This window comes from Anguilla rostrata, chromosome 18 (genome assembly GCF_018555375.3).
Source record: "Anguilla rostrata isolate EN2019 chromosome 18, ASM1855537v3, whole genome shotgun sequence".
NCBI lineage: Eukaryota > Metazoa > Chordata > Actinopteri > Anguilliformes > Anguillidae > Anguilla > Anguilla rostrata.
The window spans coordinates 29,118,296-29,137,803 of NC_057950.1; the positions used below are offsets into that span (position 1 = coordinate 29,118,296).

Sequence of the window (19,508 nt, forward strand, 5' to 3'; positions counted from 1 at the left end):
AACACACCCAGTCACACTGAGGCATACTAACACAGCCAGTCACACTGAGGCATACTAACACAGCCAGTCACACTGGGGCATACTAACACAGCCAGTCACACTGAGGCATATTAACCCACCCAGTCACACTGAGGCATATTAACACAGCCAGTCACACTGAGGCATATTAACACAGCCAGTCACACTGAGGCATATTAACACACCCAGTCACACTGAGGCATACTAACACACCCAGTCACACTGAGGCATATTAACTCACCCAGTCACACTGAGGCATACTAACTCACCCAGTCACACTGAGGCATATTAACACACCCAGTCACACTGAGGCATACTAACACACCCAGTCACACTGAGGCATACTAACACAGCCAGTCACACTGAGGCATATTAACACACCCAGTCACACTGAGGCATACTAACTCACCCAGTCACACTGAGGCATACTAACTCACCCAGTCACACTGAGGCGTATTAACACACCCAGTCACACTGAGGCGTACTAACACAGCCAGTCACACTGAGGCATATTAACTCACCCAGTCACACTGAGGCATACTAACACACCCAGTCACACTGAGGCATACTAACTCACCCAGTCACACTGAGGCGTATTAACACACCCAGTCACACTGAGGCGTACTAACACAGCGAGTCACACTGAGGCGTATTAACACACCCAGTCACACTGAGGCATACTAACACAGCGAGTCACACTGAGGTATATTAACACACCTAGTCACACTGAGGCATATTAACACACCCAGTCACACTGAGGTGTACTAACACGGCGAGTCACACTGAGGCATATTAACACACCCAGTCACACTGAGGCATACTAACTCACCCAGTCACACTGAGGCATACTAACTCACCCAGTCACACTGAGGCGTATTAACACACCCAGTCACACTGAGGCGTACTAACACAGCCAGTCACACTGAGCCGTACTAACACAGCCAGTCACACTGAGGCATACTAACACAGCCAGTTACACTGAGCCGTACTAACACAGCCAGTCACACTGAGGCATATTAACACAGCAAAGCACACTGAAGCATATTAACAGACTCTCCCATTTCCTGGGCAAACATTACTGGAGAGAAGCTTTCTGAAAGTGAGTAATATATGCATGCTGTACTGAACGTGGCCTCTAGTGGCCGCTAGAGTAAAGGCAGGACGGCCAACCTGTTTGATCTTCTCGCGGTCCTGCTCGGGCGTGCCCGTGGAGGTGATGCGCAGGCTCTTTTTGAACATGGCCATGCGCGTCTTGGCCTCGCTGCGCTGGATCTTGGGCAGGCGGCCTCTCTCCTGGGCCTGCCTGTTCTTCATCTCCTCCACCAGCCTCTGGTTGTACCTCTGCATCTGCTCCATTTCCTGCGCGCGACAGGAAGGAAGACCCAGCTCACTTCCTACAGCCCACCTGTACTTCTCACCACTTCCTGGCCATTCCCACAGAGACTGGGGAAGCGCAGGCAGAAAGCATCCACCCAGTGACATTGAAGTTTTTCTATTGGTTTTTAACAGTCTGGTTCATGATAGGTGGAGCTTCTCTCTTTTCTACAAGGTGATACCACTGCTGAATTCTGCCCATTATGTTCTCTATAACGCAGGGCTGCATATCCTCATTATATTCTCTATACAGCAGGGCTGTACATCCTCATTATATTCTCCATACAGCAGGGTCATATATACACAGCAGTTCCTCTGGCTCACCTTCTCGTGCCTCTTCAGCAGCTGGTGCCTCTGCATGAAGTACTGATCCTTCAGCTGCTGCTTGAACAGCTGGTGCTTCTCCTGCAGGTGGCGCTCTTCCAGCTCCCACATGGCTGCTTCACGGGCTGGAGAGACAGAACACATACATGTGGACACGCATACACGCACATACACACACACAAACGCACCCATGCACACACACAAGCACACACGCACACACACGCATTCATACACATGCACACACATACACACGCACGCACCCATGCACACACATACACACACACACGCATTCATGCACACACACACACACACACACATTCGTGCACACAGGCACACACACACACACACACACATGCACAAGCACACAAACACAGACATGCACAAGCATACATATACGTAATTTATTACAACAATATATCAAACAAATGTGATAATAAAGTTGTGTAATCAAATACATGGTAAATTATTAAATATTACTTGTTATATTAAATAATTTAAGACAAATACTGAACTAGTGAGGAGAAGAGAATTAAGAAATATCTACTACATTATCAAGAACACATACAATTTTGGAAAAAAAAACCTACTGTAACTATTATTTAATTCATATCCACAAAGCGGTTTAACACGTTTCAATGTGAGACAAGTGTCGCACGACATTTTGCATTCATACTTCGGCGAAGGGCTGTGGAGAGGGTTCTGTTGTCTCTATGGTAACGAGGCGCCAAACCGCTGATGTTTATGTGTGTGAAAACGTTGCGGCGCCCAGTGAAATTACAGAGAAACACGGGAGAAATAAATTTAATATCTACTTTTTAAAAAATGATGCAAATGAGAAAAAGAAGGTGGTCTGTCACTCAGATAAACCGGAAGTAATTACGTATCCATGACAATGAATTGCGATGTTCCATCTGGCTGTCCAATCAACACTATGTGACAAAGTATGTAAGTTCTGCGACATAACAAAATTTTAGAGGTGCATGACACTGAAAAAAAGTGTTAAAATTTATTGTCATGCGACACTTGTCAAAGGGGTTGTGTGACGAAGTATAAATCAGGCATGAAGGATGGCATTTCAGAAAACCATAAGCCACTGAACATCCTGGTGAGCTGCATTTGACCCCTGACCTCTGAGCAGCTGCTGTTTGTGGTTGAGGCAGTCGCGTTCAATGGTGGCGATCTCGTGCTTGTGCTGCTGGATGATCTTCTTCAGAGCACTGTCCAGCTCCTGCTGCTGCTTCTGCAGAAATTCCTGCTCCTGAGGACGGACGGACGGACGGACGGACAGAACAAAGATGTTAGCACCCTCTCCTGAAATACTCATCGCACTAGAGCCTCCCAGAACAGCAAGCCAAAAACACACAAGTTCTCCCAGTAACAAGCCAAACATCATCACAAACAGGCCAGACAAATGACTGCATTCAGAAACCAAAAAGACACTCAGTTCATGATGAACGAAGAGAGGCAGTAAGGAACTTTAGGCTAACAGTTTTAAAATACATTTTAAGAGTAGCTCATCGTAGAATAGAACCGGAACTCACAATATTGAAACTCACTACATTCACTCTCTTCCTTCAGTTGTTAAACATGATTATTGAAATACTAGACTTTTCTTACCCACCCAAATCCACAAGCAGAGTATGTTTGTGTTGTCTTATTTGCTCCACCTTTTGAGGCTTTTTTTTTTTTAGTCAATGCTGAGGAATCTTGTTTTCCGGCTATTTTATATCAAACTGTAAAATACTTTATTTTTATTATAAAATAGAATGTTATATATTTTAAAATCAAACTATTTTATATTTCTGACATCAATAATAGTCAATTTTTCTTCAGGAACTCACATTTAAATGTGAAAAAAGCACGTGGTCTGTTAAAATCAGACTCAGTGGGTATATCATTCACAATAAACGTGGCTATGCTGAAGAGCAAGTGGATAAAGAGGAACTTTATCATAAAGAGTGAATCACGGCAATAACTCAGTGACTCGAGCTTGGAGTAAATCTCTTACATTTAAAGAAGTGATAGCATCGCACAGACTCATGTTTTTTGTGTGCTTTTTCAGCTTTATTTGATAGATCAGTGTAGAGAGACAGGAAAAACTAGGAGGAGAGAGAGGGAGAGACGTGCGACAAAGGTCGGCGGTCGGACTCGAACCGTCGACGTCGCGGTTCGCAATGAGCATATGGAAAGCGCTCTACGGGCTACGCCACACGAGGCACACCCCACACAGTTATGCATATGGTGGCTTCATGGGTGGCTGAAACGTAGCAAAATGATGCATGAGCTACCACAGTAAAACTCGCCTAGTTTTAGCATTCAGACTTAATGACACAAATGTCATTTGATATTGTCATGGCTGCATTCTGTAGAGCATGTTCTGGATTTCACAGGACCAAAGATAGTGAGAAAAAAGCCAAGCCGATCAAGTCAAAGGCTGAACTCAAAATGAGTCCCAAGGACAGAGCGATAATCCCATTCTTAATTATAATCCATCGTCAACTTTCAGCTGAACGTCGAGCCAGTGGGACAGAGATCGGTGCGACTGAAGAAACGTTTGTAGAAAATATTCAAACATTTTTTAGGAGGAAAAATGTTTGCAATGTTTGCAAAAGGCCACTGCAACAACCAGTGACAGCACTCCAAAACAACACGGCTTTGCTCACATGTGCCATCTTCATTTTTAGCGCTTGCCATTGCTGGGACTAATTTGGGCAGCACTGCTGGGGCTGATTTGGGCAGCATTGCTGAGGCAGATCTCGGCATCACCACTCAAGATGATTTATCTGACTATCTGACTCTCCAACTTTTGCGCTCCAGTTTTAATATAACCAGTAGGCAAAAATGCCTTCATCAGAGCTTTAGTCAGGGGACAGGACAGGAATATCAGAGACACTAAAATGATGCACTCCTTCATCCCAACAATCGCTTCTAGTCACTTCAAAAAATCTATTTATTGGCGTAAGAGTAACTTTTTTTGACCCAAGCCAGTTTAGTGTGGCAAAAATAAATAATAAGAAGCAGCTGCAATAAAAATGAATAAAATTGATGGACATTCTGGTCCTGCATCTTTGGTTTTCCACTTAGCCCACACATAGTGAAACTTTTTTTTTTTTGCACACAAGGCAACACATTCAGTGCTGAACCAGAGAAGAGCACATGTGAGCCCTGAGAGAGGGAGGGAGAGAGAGAGAGAGGGGGGAGAGAGGGAGAGAGGGGGGAGGGAAGAGGGAAGGGTGCCACTTACATCCTGCATCTGAGCGTTGAAGAGAGTGCACGAGGACACCTGAAAAGACTGTACCATAACCTGGGCCACGGCCTGCGGGTCAGAAGAGACGGGACTCCCCGAAATCAGCACCGTGCTGAAAACCAGGACCAGCCCCCCCCCCCCCTCGCCCACTCCCACCCCTCCACACAGCACCACATACACCTGGGGACTGGAGGTGGGACGGGGAGCTGGGAATGCTGGGACAGAAGCGCGGGAAGGTTCCGGTCAGGAGCTCTTCGGGGTCTACTCGCTCGGTTAGCGTCGCGGTTATCCGGCGTCAGTCTTTCCACGCGGCGGTAAACGTGCAGGCGTGCGGTGCAGTTAGTAACCGGCCTGCCGACCGATAGGCCGGCCCCTGACCTACCAGCGCAATATGCGATATTACACCTCCGGGGACCCCTGCCGAGGTTCGTTAAGCTCATTTAAGAACGTGCAGACAGATGAACGCATGTGAAATGAGGGGACTCTTGGAAGGGGAGAAGAGCGTAGATGAGCGGGAGAGGAGCGTAGTTTTGTTGGAGAAGAGCGTAGTTGAGCTGGAGAAGAGCGTAGTTGAGCTGGAGAAGAGCGTAGTTATGCAGGAGAAGAACGTAGCTGAGCTGGAGAACAGCGTAGTTGAGTGTAGAGGAGCGTGGCTGAACTTAATAAGAGCGTAGCTGAGCTGGAGAAGAGCGTAGTTGAGCTGGAGAAGATCACAGTTGAGCGTAGAAGAGCGTAGTTGAGCAGGAGAAGAGCATAGTTGAGCTGGATAAGAGCGTAGTTGAGTGGGAGAAGAGCGTAGTTGAGTGGGAGAAGAGCGTGGTTGAGCGTAGAAGAGCGTAGTTGAGCAGGAGAAGAGCATAGTTGAGCTGGAGAAGAGCATAGTTGAGCTGGAGAAGAGCATAGTTGAGCAGGAGAAGAGTGCAGCTGAGCTGAAGAAGAGCGTAATTGAGCGTAGAAGAGCGTAGTTAAGGAGGCTGGGAAAGGCAGGGCTTTACCTCTTCGTGCTGCTGGACTGACAGGTCTTCCTTTATCCGTTTCATGAGATCTCTCCTCATGTGTTTGGGCGACTGGCTCACTTCCTGCTTCACCTACAGCGTGAGCACGCAGACCGTGGGAAAGAGCCTCACAGGCGTCTGTCACGGCGGCCATGTTAGACGGAAAAGCGCAGAGCAGCCCGGTTACACGGCTCAGTGCCGTTACTCCCCGAAACAGCGCCGCAGAGACAGAAAAGCGTCCGATCACCGCCGCAGAATCAAACCCCGATCACCTCTGGAAGGAAAGATCCCAGGAGGAAGAGGAGGAACGTTCCGGAAATGAAGGGAGCAACCGATTCCCGGGAAGAGCTTAGTCAGCGTTAGGGTTTCGACCGTAGAGTCGCGGAAGGGAAGATGTTAACCTGTTAACGCCAAAGCCAGTCCTACAGCCCCAGCTCTTTGGAGGAGGAGTCCAAAGCGCTCTTGTGAACGGTCGCGGGTGCACAGTAACACTCTCCACTGTGCACAGGAGTGCAGACGGCTGCAGTTTCTCCTGTTCCAGCAGCCGGCATCCCACCTTAGCTGAGATGCCTTTGCCAGTGCAGATTTACAACAGATTTATTATCGCAATTCAAATCCTGGCACGTGATTCGTTGGGTCGTGCTGTCCAATGATATGTCAGCGTGCACCTGACTACAGAGAGGACGGGAGAGGCAGGGAGGGGAGATAAGCCTTCAATCACGGTAAGGTTTTTTTTTGCCAGATGAACCCAAGTCTTGAAGAGCTGACAGCACCATCCTATGGAAAGCCAAGAGGGTCACAATTCGCCTGGTTTTCCCCGGTGTCTCAATTCCTAAAATACGTCATCCGCCGTTAATAAAACGCCACCACGCAAAAATAAACACCACTCGATTATGTTACAATGGCAGGCGATGTATTTTTAGAATTAAGATTCCAGGGAAAACCAGGAGAAATATGACCCTTTTGGCTTTCCATACCATCCCACCACCATAACCAGATCGCACACCCCCACACACCGTACGAGTTCCCGTTACCACACATGCACATGAAATACAGCACATTCCAAAAGAACTACAGCATCAAAAACAGCAAGTATGACTATTAGACAGTGTTATACAAATACTTATCTGCATAAGCTAACTGCACTAGCATAACAGTGCTAAGATTTTTACATAAACATAAAAATTTTACATAAACAAATAAACACAGAACATTTGACAAATTCTCCTGACAAAAACAAATATCTAGCTGCATAATGCTAATAACAAGAGCTGTCACTCACTGTTGTTGCCATATTCATTTTAGATTAGCAGACAGTCCAGCCAATCCTGAGTGAAAGCCATGCATTTATTATAATAGGCCTGTGTGTAATGGTAGCGCTTGTATCAGAGAAACCTTGCTCCACACCACCCCAGAACATGTAGGTGTTCCTGAATCACACAACCAGGCAAGAGCAGATTACTCTGCTTCCCGTGTTTCCACACTGCAAGCCAGTTAGGAACGCAAGGCATTCTGGGATCGATATCAAAAACAGGTATGTAGCAGTAGTCTAGCCGTAGTGGCTGATGTTTTATATTATAGCACACATGCAAACTGCAAACCAGTTTCCATATTAATAGAAGCAGATGAGAACAGATATTCGCCGATGAAGGAAAAATGCCAGTAAAGCTTAAAAATAAAAAAATATATAAAGAGGTTCAGATGACTATGAAACTTTCTGAACTTTCTTAATTTACAGCATCTTTCACCTCTCTGGCGCACGCATGCAGCGTTACCATAGCAGCCGTAATCTCAACTCATTGGCCCGTACAGAGAAAGGAGCTGCAAGTTTATTGGCCGATGCTGATACAACCCCAATATTATCTTGAGGCTAACGCAATTGAACAGGACACACACCTGCCGCCACTCATACGTCCTGTTAAAATCTCAACGGTGCGGAGGAACTGAAGCGCATGCATCACAGCCGAGGACACACGGCTGCTCAGTCTCCCCAGAAACACCCTCAAACCAGTTTGCGCCCCAAAACGTAAGTAAGGTACAGCGGTCCATATGAGAAGCAACAGCAGAAACTAGGACAAATCTTACTAATTAAATGACGCAGTGACTGAAGTGACGCTTCAAAACATCACCATCTAAATACTACTTCACAATATTTCTGTCAGTTTCAGGTTAAAACTGTACGATATAAGGGTGAGCGTTCATGAACCCCAGAATATGTGGGGCTGTCATGTACCAGCAATGACTCTGATCTGAACCAATCGTAATGCACCACACAGGAAAATGAGCCAATGACTGCAGGCATATGGAAGCTCCACCTACATCAGCGGTTCATGAAGTCTCAGACCGGCCAATGAACAGCTGCGGAACAGCCAGGCCCCTGGATCTGAGGGCGAGCGGTCACCTCTTTTACACCTTCAGCTGTATTACCACCCAGAGTGCTTAGCGATCGGATAACAGCGAGGCAGGGAGAGGTGTGGCACTGAGGCAGCGGTGATAATGAGGAATTAAGAGAGCCAGCACCAGAAAGCAGAGATTACAGCAGCCTAAGACCCATCAATATGGCAACAACCAGCGTGCCCTACGGCAGTGTGGGTGTGTCATACAGCAGTGTGGGCGTGTCTTACAGCAGTGTGGGCGTGCCCTACGGCAGTGTGGGCGTGTCTTACAGCAGTGTGGGTGTGTCATACAGCAGTGTGGGCGTGCCCTATGGCAGTGTGGGCGTGTCTTACAGCAGTGTGGGCGTGTCCTGCAGCAGTGTTGGGCGTGTCCTACGGCAGTGTGGGCGTGTCTTACAGCAGTGTGGGCGTGTCATACAGCATGTGGGCGTGTCCTGCAGCAGTGTTGGGCGTGTCCTATGGCAGTGTGGGTGTGTCATACAGCATGCGGGCTTGTCCTACGGCAGTGTGGGCGTGTCATACAGCGTGGTGGGCGTGTCCTGCAGCAGTGTTGGGCGTGTCCTATGGCAGTGTGGGCGTGCCCTACGGCAGTGTGGGCATGTCCTGCAGCAGTGTTGGGCGTGTCATACAGCGTGGTGGGCGTGTCCTGCAGCAGTGTTGGGCGTGTCCTACAGCAGTGAGGGCGTGTCCTGTAGCAGTGTTGGGCGTGTCCTACAGCAGTGTGGGCGTGTCCTACAGCAGTGTGGGCGTGTCCTACAGCAGTGTGGGCGTGTCCTGCAGCAGTGTTGGGCGTGTCCTACAGCAGTGTGGGCGTGTCCTGCAGCAGTGTTGGGCGTGTCCTACAGCAGTGTGGGCGTGTCCTGCAGCAGTGTTGGGTGTGTCCTATGGCAGTGTGGGCGTGTCCTACAGCAGTGTAGGCGTGTCCTGTAGCAGTGTTGGGCGTGTCCTACAGCAGTGTGGGCGTGTCCTACAGCAGTGTGGGCGTGTCCTACAGCAGTGTGGGCGTGTCCTACAGCAGTGTGGGCGTGTCCCACAGCTCCGTTAGGCGGTTCCCCACCTCTTTCCGGCGGTTCTTCATCACGCTCTGGAACTTGGACAGCTCCTTGTCCTGCTCGGCCTTGATGCGCTTGGCCTCGTCCCGCAGCCGGCTGGTGTGCTCCTGCTCCAGCCGCTCGATGGTCTGCTTCTGCTGCTTCTCCAGGTTCTCCACCTCCTGGTCGTACTGCCGCTTCTTACCCTGAGGGGTTCATGGGAAGGCACAGCCGTCAAGACCGTTTATGGCTTCATAACCAATAGGTATACTTCAGTACTTTTTAAATCCACGTTATTCAGTTAGGAGTGGGAAAGGCCCTTTCAACAGGGAGCTATCTACAAGCCACTGGATCTATAATGAGGGCATTTTAATAGGAATAACGCTGACATCACAGCAGACAGTTTGTAAATGCATTTCTGGCAAGTCTGCCACAAAATGAGGAAATTCCTGTTCTACAAATATGGTATAAACACACGGGGTAAGAGCGGAGGCTCATGGGAAATGTAGTTCTGAGGATGCGGAGGGGGACTCACCGTCATCTCCTGCTCGAAGCGGCGGAAGATGTGCTCCTTCTGCTGCTCCAGCTTGTTGCTGAGCTGCTGCTGCGCTTTCTGCTCCTCCCGCTGCAGCAGCCTCAGCTCCCGCAGCTCCTGCCGCCTGCCAGAGCACAGCCGCCAACAGCACCGTCTTATCCACTGATTTACACTCATTTACACACTGATTTATCCACTGATTTATGCACTCATTTACACACTGATTTACACACTCATTTAGGCACTGATTTACACACTGATTTATGCACTCATTTACACACTGATTTATGCACAAATTTATACACTGATTTATGCACTCGTTTACACACTGATTTACACATTCATTTAGGCACTGATTTACACACTCATTCACACTGATTTACACACTGATTTACGCACCGATTTACGCACAAATTTACACAGATTTACGCACTCATGTACGCACTGATGTACGCACTCATTTACACACTGATTTACGCACTCATTTAGACACTGATTTACGCACTCGTTTACACACTGATTTATGCACCCATTTACACACTGATTTATGCACTCATTTACACACTGACTTATGCATGGATTTACACAGTGATGCAGTTGAACAGGGATTTCAAATCCATGAACTTTTCTCTTTAATTCCACAGCGTAACTTCATACCTGAGGAACCTCATCTCTTCGTTTTTGGTGTCGTGGTCCGTCACGATCTTGGACGTGGTGACGCTGACCTCCACGCCGTCCACCATGAACTTACGGGTCTTCTTCAGGGTCTTCTTCTGCCGCTTGGTGTCCTGCGCGGGGAAAGATGGAGCCTATGCTCAATCCGGCCAATGCCCACACACACCGGCCCAACACCCTGCTCTCCACAATCAGCCTGTTTCAGCGTTCTTACTCGCTACGTTCTGTAAGCCGCTCAGCTAACAGAGTGTAATGTAACGTAATTATAGCCGGGTCTCAAACGCAGGCCCAGAGGAGGCCAGACGGGGGCGTTACCTGGATGGACACGGAGCCGGTCTCCTTGTTCTTGCTGAGGAAGCTGGAGATGGACAGGTTCGTGTCCGCGTTGTTGTTTTCGGTCGTGGAGCTGCTGCCGGAGTCCGAATCCTTCTCTTTCTCTTTCTCCTTCTCCACCGGCGCGGCCCTCTCCTCCTCCACCACCCAAGCCACTTTCTCCACTTTCACCGCCTCAGTCTCCTTCGCTTTTTCTTCCTCTTCCTTCACCTCTTCTTTCACCTCTGCGTTCTCTGCCTCCTCTTCCGGCACCTTCTCTCCGGCTGGGGTGGGGGCCGGGGTAGCCTCCTCCGGGCTCTTCTCCGGCTCGGTCACGGTGATAGTCACCTGGGCCAGCCCAGGGGGCTCGCTGGGAGGCGGGGCTGCCTCCTCCGCAGCTTTGGCTCCGCCCCCAGGAGCCTCAGCCCCACCCTCTGCTGGAGCTGCCTCCCTCACGCTGACCTCCTCTTCTGAAGGTTTCTGCTCCTCCTCCCCCTTCTCCTTGGACGCTTCCTCCTGGTCCTCCTGGCTGGGCGTGGTGCTGGGACCCTCCGTGGCTCCTTTGGCAGGGCTGCCCTTCGCTCCCAAAGCTGAGGGCTCCTCACCCTCACCCTCAGCCCCCTCCTGTGCAGGAGCCCCCCTCCCTTCCTCCGCCGGGACCTCTGGAGTCCTCTCCTCCTGGGGCTCGCTCTTCTTCTCCTCCTCTCCCACTCCCTCCGGAGCGGCCTGCGCCTCGGCCCGGTCGCTCGGACCCGGAGCCGGCCCGGCGTCTGGCTCCGCCCCCTCCCCGGCGGGCTCCGCCCCCTCCCCGGCGGGCTCCGCCCCCTCCCCGGCGGCCTCGTTCCCGGCGTCGCTCTCGCCGTGCTCCGGCTCGCTGGCGCCGATGCCCTCGTCCGACAGCCTGTCGCTGGAGACGTCCGGCTCCGCCTTCTCCGAGACGGACTCCAGGATGGAGGCGGACTGCGACAGCTTCTCGTCCTCCGAGCTCCCGACGCTGCCGTCCGACGGGGCGCGCTTGTGCCCGGGCACGGCCTGCAGGGGGCGCAAACGTACGGCCCGAGCGTTACACGCACACATGCCACCAGGGAGGCTACATAAGACCAAGAACGGGTACCGAAACCCAGTACCACTACGGCACCGGTTCCCCGGATAGTAGTCCTACCAGACCGAATCACAACACAGATTTCGCTGCTTCATTTCGGTGCCATTTTAAAATGCAATGACTGTGCTGCCCATTGAAATTTCACCTGTTTTCCCTCTGATGCTCTGAAGCAGAAGTTATAGGCGACAGAAGCTTCACTCGCCACATGCCTTCAATAGCTAACGCTACACTTGGTCTCGATTCAGAGACAGCAGATACTGCTAGCATGCTAGCTAACGCTACACTTGGTCTCGATTCAGAGACAGCAGATACTGCTAGCATGCTAGCTAACGCTACACTTGGTCTCGATTCAGAGACAGCAGATACTGCTAGCATGCTAGCTAACGCTACACTTGGTCTCAATTCAGAGACAGCAGGTACTGCTAGCATGCTAGCTAACGCTACACTTGGTCTCGATTCAGAGACAGCAGGTACTGCTAGCATGCTAGCTAACGCTACACTTGCTCTCGTCTACATAAGCCAAGAGTAAAGCTTCTTCCTGCTACACTGCTACGGACTCTGACTGTTAGCTACAGATACAGTCGCTCTAACCCATTTGAACGCACCGGATGTAAGTCCCCCTGGATAAGAGTCTGCACTAAATGGGCTCAGTAATGGGGGTGCCAGTGTAATATGATAGCTACGGAACTGGGCTCGTAACATGTTCACATCCCAGCTGGGCACTGCCGTTGTGCTCTTGAGCGAGGCACTTCACCTGTACTGCTTCAGTAAGATATCTAACTGTATAAATGCACTGGAGGTGTATAAGAAGAAGAAAGTAAATGCAAGTTTCTCTTTATAAAAATGTCTGAGAACTTCTAAATGTAAATGAATGTCCTTTAATGTTGAAACCCACAAATTCTGCAATGATAAACATTAGGACATTACATTTACTACACAAGTAATAATTTAAAAAAAGCTACAAAAAAGGATACAAAAAAACTGTCTAATGCAGTGAACTGTTCATGAAAACGTTCTTGTTGCCATGGAAACTGACTTCAAAAAAAAAAGTGGGCTATTACTCACCAGCTGCGGCTCCGGCTCTTCGTCCTCCTCTTCCTCCTTGTTCTCCTCGATCTCCTCGGTGACTTCTGCTTTGGCCTCGGCGATCAGCTCCCTGACCGGCCTGCTGTTGGTCACGCTGGAGACGAACGGGTGCTGCGTGGGGAGAGATGGGCGGAGGGTTAGGGTGAGGGGGTAAACACTCTGCTTCAGTACCGGGCCCATAACTTTCAGTGCTTCTGTTCAACGGCCAATCAGGTATCGACTGGAACATGCACAGGGAGATGGGCGGAGGGTTAGGGTTAGGGGGTAAACACTCTGCTTCAGTACCGGGCCCAAAACCTTCAGCGCTTCTGTTCAACGGCCAATCAGGTATCGACTGGAACATGCACAGGGAGATGGGCGGAGGGTTAGGGTTAGGGGGTAAACACTCTGCTTCAGTACTGGGCCCATAACTTTCAGCGCTTCTGTTCAACAGCCAATCAGGTATCAGCTGGAATATGCACAGGGAGACGGGTGGAGCGTTAGGGTTAGGGGATAAACACTGTTTCAGTATTGGGCCCAAAACCTTCAGTGCTTCTACACTTCTGTTCAACAACCAATTAGGTACCAGATGGAATATACAGTATTTTACTATATTACTCAGCTAAAAAAATTATCTAGCTCCAAAAAGATAAGGCATAAGGTATCTCAGAAAGTGCAACGCAAGCTTGTGGTTTCTTCCTTTTCCTCGTTTCGTTGTGTTTGACTGCCACGTGTCATTCTGCGCTCCTAAGCTATTCTCTGCAGGTAATCACGGTACAAACTTAACGCTCAGGCTAACCCTGACCAGTCCTCTGAAACTAACCACCATTTCATTCACAGTGAGTAGAAACGCATTCTACTAGCTGTATGTGTTTGGAAATTCTGTCCACATGGGTTCTGTATGTACACCCTCGTATTAAGGAACAGCACGCATAAATAAAATATGCTCTGTTACCATCAGTAATTATATGTATCTGAGAGGGGAGGGAGGGAGAATGCACCAGAACATTTTCTTCTTGTACATAAAATCTGACATTTGACAGCGATGAAGGACCCGGGTCTGTATGCAGAACTTCCTCAGTCAGTAACTGATACACGGCTGAGCGACTGAGCTTTCTGCAGTACCACCGTCTCGCCACAGGAGGGCGCAAAAGCGTCAGGGAATTTTCCACTCCGCTTCAATGGTCCCAATACGCGCACTTCAGAAAGAATGAGTCAAAGCCTGGGGGCTTTCGTAATAACAGCTCTCCCGTAATAACAAGCCGTCGGGATCCTCGAGCGGGTCCGAGGAATGTCCCGTCCACGTCGTGGTGGAAATCATACTCCCAGGTCAAGTCGGTCTGGAAAGCGCGACGTCGATTCCGTATCAAAGCAGAACCAACCCATCTTTCCCCTGGCCTTATGCGCCCAGGGTAACGCGATTCGCCACCCCGCGTTAACAATCCGATACGCACACGCAAATGAGCCAGGCTGCTTTTCCCCTCAGCCCGCCATTGACACAACGTGCTCTACTACTGCACGACGCCGCGTTTGTAGAATTATAAACGCCTCGCGCTGGACACCAAGGAGAAACGATACCGGAGCGAAAAAATCAGACGACAGAGTTCAAAGACGTGTTTAACGACCCGGTTTACTACGCGCGTAATGCGGTTTTCCGCGAACTCCGCGGCTATCACGCGCGTGTGATCTACGGGCTGGTATTACGTCTCTTGTGCAGAAATGAACACTGCTGGCCCAGCATTTATACGGATCCAAACAAAACAGCAGACGGCTTCTCTCGACCAGCTTTCTGAACGAAACGCACAACAGGACTCAGCAGGGGAGGGTTCTGGGATTCGGAGAACGCCGCCGGTGGCGACGTTCCGCTCCGCATTTTCACTCTCGTTCAGCGCGGTCGGGCGTGAACGCAACGCGACCCGCGCGGGAAGCGTTGGCGTGTGTGTGTGTGTGTGTGTCCACTGACCGAAGGACACGTCCGGTTCCCCGTAGGCCAGTTAAACGGGGACAGAAGGAGCGCGTGCTCGCCAGCAGGCACAAAGCGTCCGGCCTCACGCACACGGACGTCTGTCCGAGACGGCGGTACGACATCCGGATCGCTGCGGGGGAGGGGCTTATCTGGGATAAGAACATAGGACACGCCCCCTTTCATATAAACTAACCTGCTTTCAAAATGAAACTTCACCATCTGAGTACTAGGTGGCTCACTGTGGTTTTACATCAGTTTATTACAAAAGGAAACTAAAATTCAATAAAAATACACTCCATCTCTCAATCTGCTGGTGGTCGATGCATCTCTCTGTCATAAACTCTCTCTTGTTTTATTTTCTCTCAGTGTGGAGCCCCCGATTGACAGGCAGGTGATAACTACAGCAGGAGTGCCTTCAGAAACACGCGCAGGTGACTGGGGGCGGGGTTCACATCGGACCCGTTCGCCGGACTCAGCGAGAACGCAGCGTTACTCTGCCGAGCCACTCAGTTACCGCCAAACTGCAGGCAAATGCAGGCGACTGTGGACCGCAGGTGCCCCGGCTCCCCACAGACACAGCAGGACCCCGCGCCATTTCGGCTGAAAGTCCAGCGGTTTCTCACGGCTCCGAGCGGATGCTATCTGCGCGTGCTTACAGTAGCCACATTCTGTGCTTTAAGTGATGTTGTGCATTCACTCGCTGGCCAGGGAAGGCTGTTAGCCAGATCCTGAGCTGCTGCCCATAAAACCCTCACACGTACTTACAGAAGGGCTTGTGCTACATTACGCTCTCTGGGTTACAGCCTCTGCTAAATACACAATGTATTGTAATGGGCTGTAATGTACTGGAATGTAATGTAGTCCTGTGATGGGTGGGAATGCAGTGCAGTGGATCCTCTGACGGGTGGGAATGCAGTGTAGTGGATTCCTCTGACAGGTGGGAATGCAGTGTAGTGGATTCCTCTGACGGGTGGGAATGCAGTGTAGTGGATTCCTCTGACGGGTGTGGTGTGACGGGTTTACCTGCAGGAGCTGGGCTGTGCTCCAGCGGTTGTCCACATTCTTATCCAGGCACTTCCTCAGGAAGTCGCTGAACTCCGGAGACCTGCCAGGGAGACACGACACCTCAGATTCATAAAAGCCCCACCCGCGTCACCGAGCGACTCGCTCGAGTCAGCCGGGCGAATCGAGTCAGCCGAGCGAATCGAGTCAGCCGAGCGAATCGATTCAGCCGAGCGAATCGATTCACCTGGGAGGGCAAGGTCGTGTTACCAGTTCCAATGAGGCTGACAGCCCCTGTTGGGAGGGACGCCAGACTAAACTCCTACAGGGCCACAGCGTCTGCAGATTTTTGCGGTTTCCTGTCAATCCGCAGCCGATTAGGCCTGGAGAACAAAGCGCGCTGATTCTGCAGCCGATCGGCGGCTTGGAAGAACCGCTGGTGCCGAGAGGACCCAGAAAAGCAGCAGACGCTGTGGCCCTTCGGGACTGAAGTCTGACACCTGTGCTCCGCGGCGTCCATGGAGCCTCATATCGCTAATAAAAACCGCTGGTTTAGCGAGCGAGCAGCCAGGCTGGCGTTCACTCTGACTGCAGCGCGTTTAGGAGACGGCACATTGGGAGGAGAGCAGCGAAGGAGAGCAGCGAGGAGAGCAGCGGGGAAGAGCAGTGGAGGAGGGCAGAGGAGGAGAGCAGCGGAGAACAGCGGAAGAGAGCAGCGGAGGAGAACAGTGAAGAGCAGTGAAGGAGAACAGTGAAGAACAGCGGAGGAGAACAGTGAAGAACAATGGAGGAGAACAGTGAAGGAGAGCAGCGGAAGACAGCAGCGAGGACAGCAGCGGAGGAGAGCAGCGGAGGAAAACAGCGGAGGAGAACAGTGGAGGAGAACAGTGGAGAACAGCAGCGGAGGAGAACAGTGGAGAACAGCGGAGGAGAACAGTGAAGAACAGCAGTGAAGAACAGCAGAGGAGAACAGCGGAGGAGATCAAAGGAGGAGAACAGCGAGGCGGCTGACCATCGCGACGGCTGCATCAGGGTGGGGGGCTCCGATTTGGCGATCTTCAGCAGCACTCTCATGGGGTTCATCTCGTGGTTGGGGGGCTCGATCTGCGCAAGCTCGATCAGCGTCACCCCCAGGGACCAGATGTCCGCCTTGTGGTCGTAGGGTCGGTCCTTGGAGGTCTCGCACATCACCACCTCTGGCGCCATCCTGTGGACGAACACGGGACTATTTAACACCGGTGAGGCTTTACCATTCACGAACCCCACAGTGGGCGGAGCTACAATGAGCCGTGACTTGTTTGGTAAACAAGCTCTACATGTACAGCAGATCAACTCATTTAAGACACATGGAAAAGGCAGATTACAGGACACACATACGCACAAACACACACACGCATGCCACACACACACGCATACAGGGCAACAGGTGACAGACACACACACACACACACACGATACAGGGCAGCAGGTGACACACACACACACACACACGACGCAGGGCAGCAGGTGACACACACACACACACACACGACGCAGGGCAGCAGGTGACACACACACTCAGAACAGGCAGAACTCTGACTCACCAGTAAGGCGTCCCGATAAAGGAATCTCTCCTCTGCAGGGTTTTTGTGTTCTTGGCCGACACGCCGAAATCGGCTGGAAGGGAACGCAGGTCCGGGTCAGTGTCAGGTTCAGTGACAGGGTGTGTGCCAAGAGTGACTAAACCTTCAAACATGCAGCCAGAGCCACCACAGATATGACACCTGACTGTAGCACTGAGCACCCCTCCTTACTGAAGAATAATAACAAACAGATATGACACCTAACTGCAGCACTGAGCACCCCTCCTTACTAAACTATAATAACAGACAGATATGACACCTGACTGCAGCACTGAGCACCCCTCCTTACTGAAGAACAATAACACACAGATATGACACCTAAACTATAATAACACACAGGTATGACACCTGACTGAACAGCTCTACCTTTCTGAACAACTATAACAGCACCGCTGCCAAACATGCCATGTTCTAATGTTTCAGCTCATCATCCATCAAGACGTCAGCTGTCAGAAAGCCAGTTACACACTGCACACACCTCGGACAGGGCACTTCCTGTTCCCACAGGGGACAGGGCACTTCCTGTTCCCACAGGGGACAGGGCACTTCCTGTTCCCACCGGTGACAGGGCACTACCTGTTCCCACAGGGGACAGGGCACTACCTGTTCCCACAGTGGGCAGGGCACTTCCTGTTTACACAGGGGACAGGGCACTTCCTGTTTACACAGGGGATGGGGCACTTCCTGTTTCCACAGGGGATGGGGCACTTCCTGTTTCCACAGGGGATGGGGCACTTCCTGTTTCCACAGACATGCCCCAGCTCTGAACCCCAGACCAGCCCTTAAACTGCACTGAGGCTTTAACAGAGAGGGTAGAGACCTCTACCGAACACGGCTAATGGCAAACATAAGATACGTTTCAACACGTTTCCATTTTTCATCCGACAACTCGCACCTTTCCACACAAACAGTTCTTATCTGTCCTGTCAGCCGAACAGGAAATCCTGCTTTTTTTTTTCTTTTCCTGCAAGACGCTTTTTAAACCCAGTTCGTTTGTACTAGAAGATCAAATGCTTTTATGTTTTTTCCTATACTATAAAAATGTATCAACTGAAAAAAAATTAACTGAAAACAATGGAATGAACAAATGATTATTCGGTAAACTCTTTTTACATATAAGACATGAATACAGGAGCACAATACTGAAGATGAATGCTGGTTTATCCTCTACTCAAGCAGCCTTAATGCCAGCTGGGCAGCAGAGAGGACTGAGAGCCTGTGATTGTGCTACACAGCCCTGCAGAACACTGCCTTCCTGCTGAACACCTGAGAGACCAGCCCAGGTGACCTCCCCGCCCAAATAAAGGCTCCAATCACACCGTTCACAGCACCGAGCCGGAACCCAGCCCAGCAGAGCTGAAATATCGACGGCCCGCTGATCTTTTCCCTACGCTGGCTTCCCAGCACGCACAGCTACAGTCGTTAGCATGAAGAACTGGGCCTGCGGCTGGACGGGGGGACTTCCTGTTGGATGGTGGGACTTCCTGTCGGACGGGGGGGACTTCCTGTCAGACTCTGAAAAGGGAAGGCACCGCGGAGGACGCTGCTCACCCAGTTTGATATCCCCCTCCAGCGTGAAGAGGATGTTCCCTGCTTTCAGGTCCCTGTGGATGACCTTGTTCTCATGCAGGTAGGCCAGGGCGTCCAGGGTCTGCTTGCAGACCACCCGGATCTGCGGCTCGGTCAGAGGGCGCTCCAGTTCTGCAGTACACACACACACACACACACACACACACACACACACGTTATACACACACACACGCACAGCGCATGCGTTATACACACGCACACACACGCGTTATACACACACACACACACACGCGCGCGCGTTATACACACACACA

The 19,508-nt window shown here is 50.7% G+C and overlaps 1 protein-coding gene across 3 annotated transcripts in view; it reads right to left on the reverse strand.

Annotated features, from left to right (window-relative positions):
* Positions 1-19,508, reverse strand: part of slka (STE20-like kinase a) — a 54,812-nt gene that overhangs the window by 5,177 nt on the left and 30,127 nt on the right. The window contains exons 4-16 of one of the 3 annotated variants that reach the window (XM_064317161.1): positions 19,216-19,365; positions 17,626-17,698; positions 17,055-17,249; positions 16,064-16,145; positions 13,075-13,206; positions 10,911-11,939; positions 10,578-10,708; positions 9,921-10,044; positions 9,412-9,591; positions 4,961-5,032; positions 2,845-2,974; positions 1,717-1,841; positions 1,189-1,377 (exon numbers count right to left, since the gene is read on the reverse strand). In XM_064317161.1, coding sequence (XP_064173231.1) covers positions 1,189-1,377; positions 1,717-1,841; positions 2,845-2,974; positions 4,961-5,032; positions 9,412-9,591; positions 9,921-10,044; positions 10,578-10,708; positions 10,911-11,939; positions 13,075-13,206; positions 16,064-16,145; positions 17,055-17,249; positions 17,626-17,698; positions 19,216-19,365 — 2,612 coding nt within the window. Of the gene's footprint in view, positions 1-1,188; positions 1,378-1,716; positions 1,842-2,844; positions 2,975-4,960; positions 5,033-5,958; positions 6,052-9,411; positions 9,592-9,920; positions 10,045-10,577; positions 10,709-10,910; positions 11,940-13,074; positions 13,207-16,063; positions 16,146-17,054; positions 17,250-17,625; positions 17,699-19,215; positions 19,366-19,508 lie in introns of all 3 variants that reach the window. The other 2 variants (XM_064317160.1, XM_064317162.1) reach the window with 2 other exon arrangements.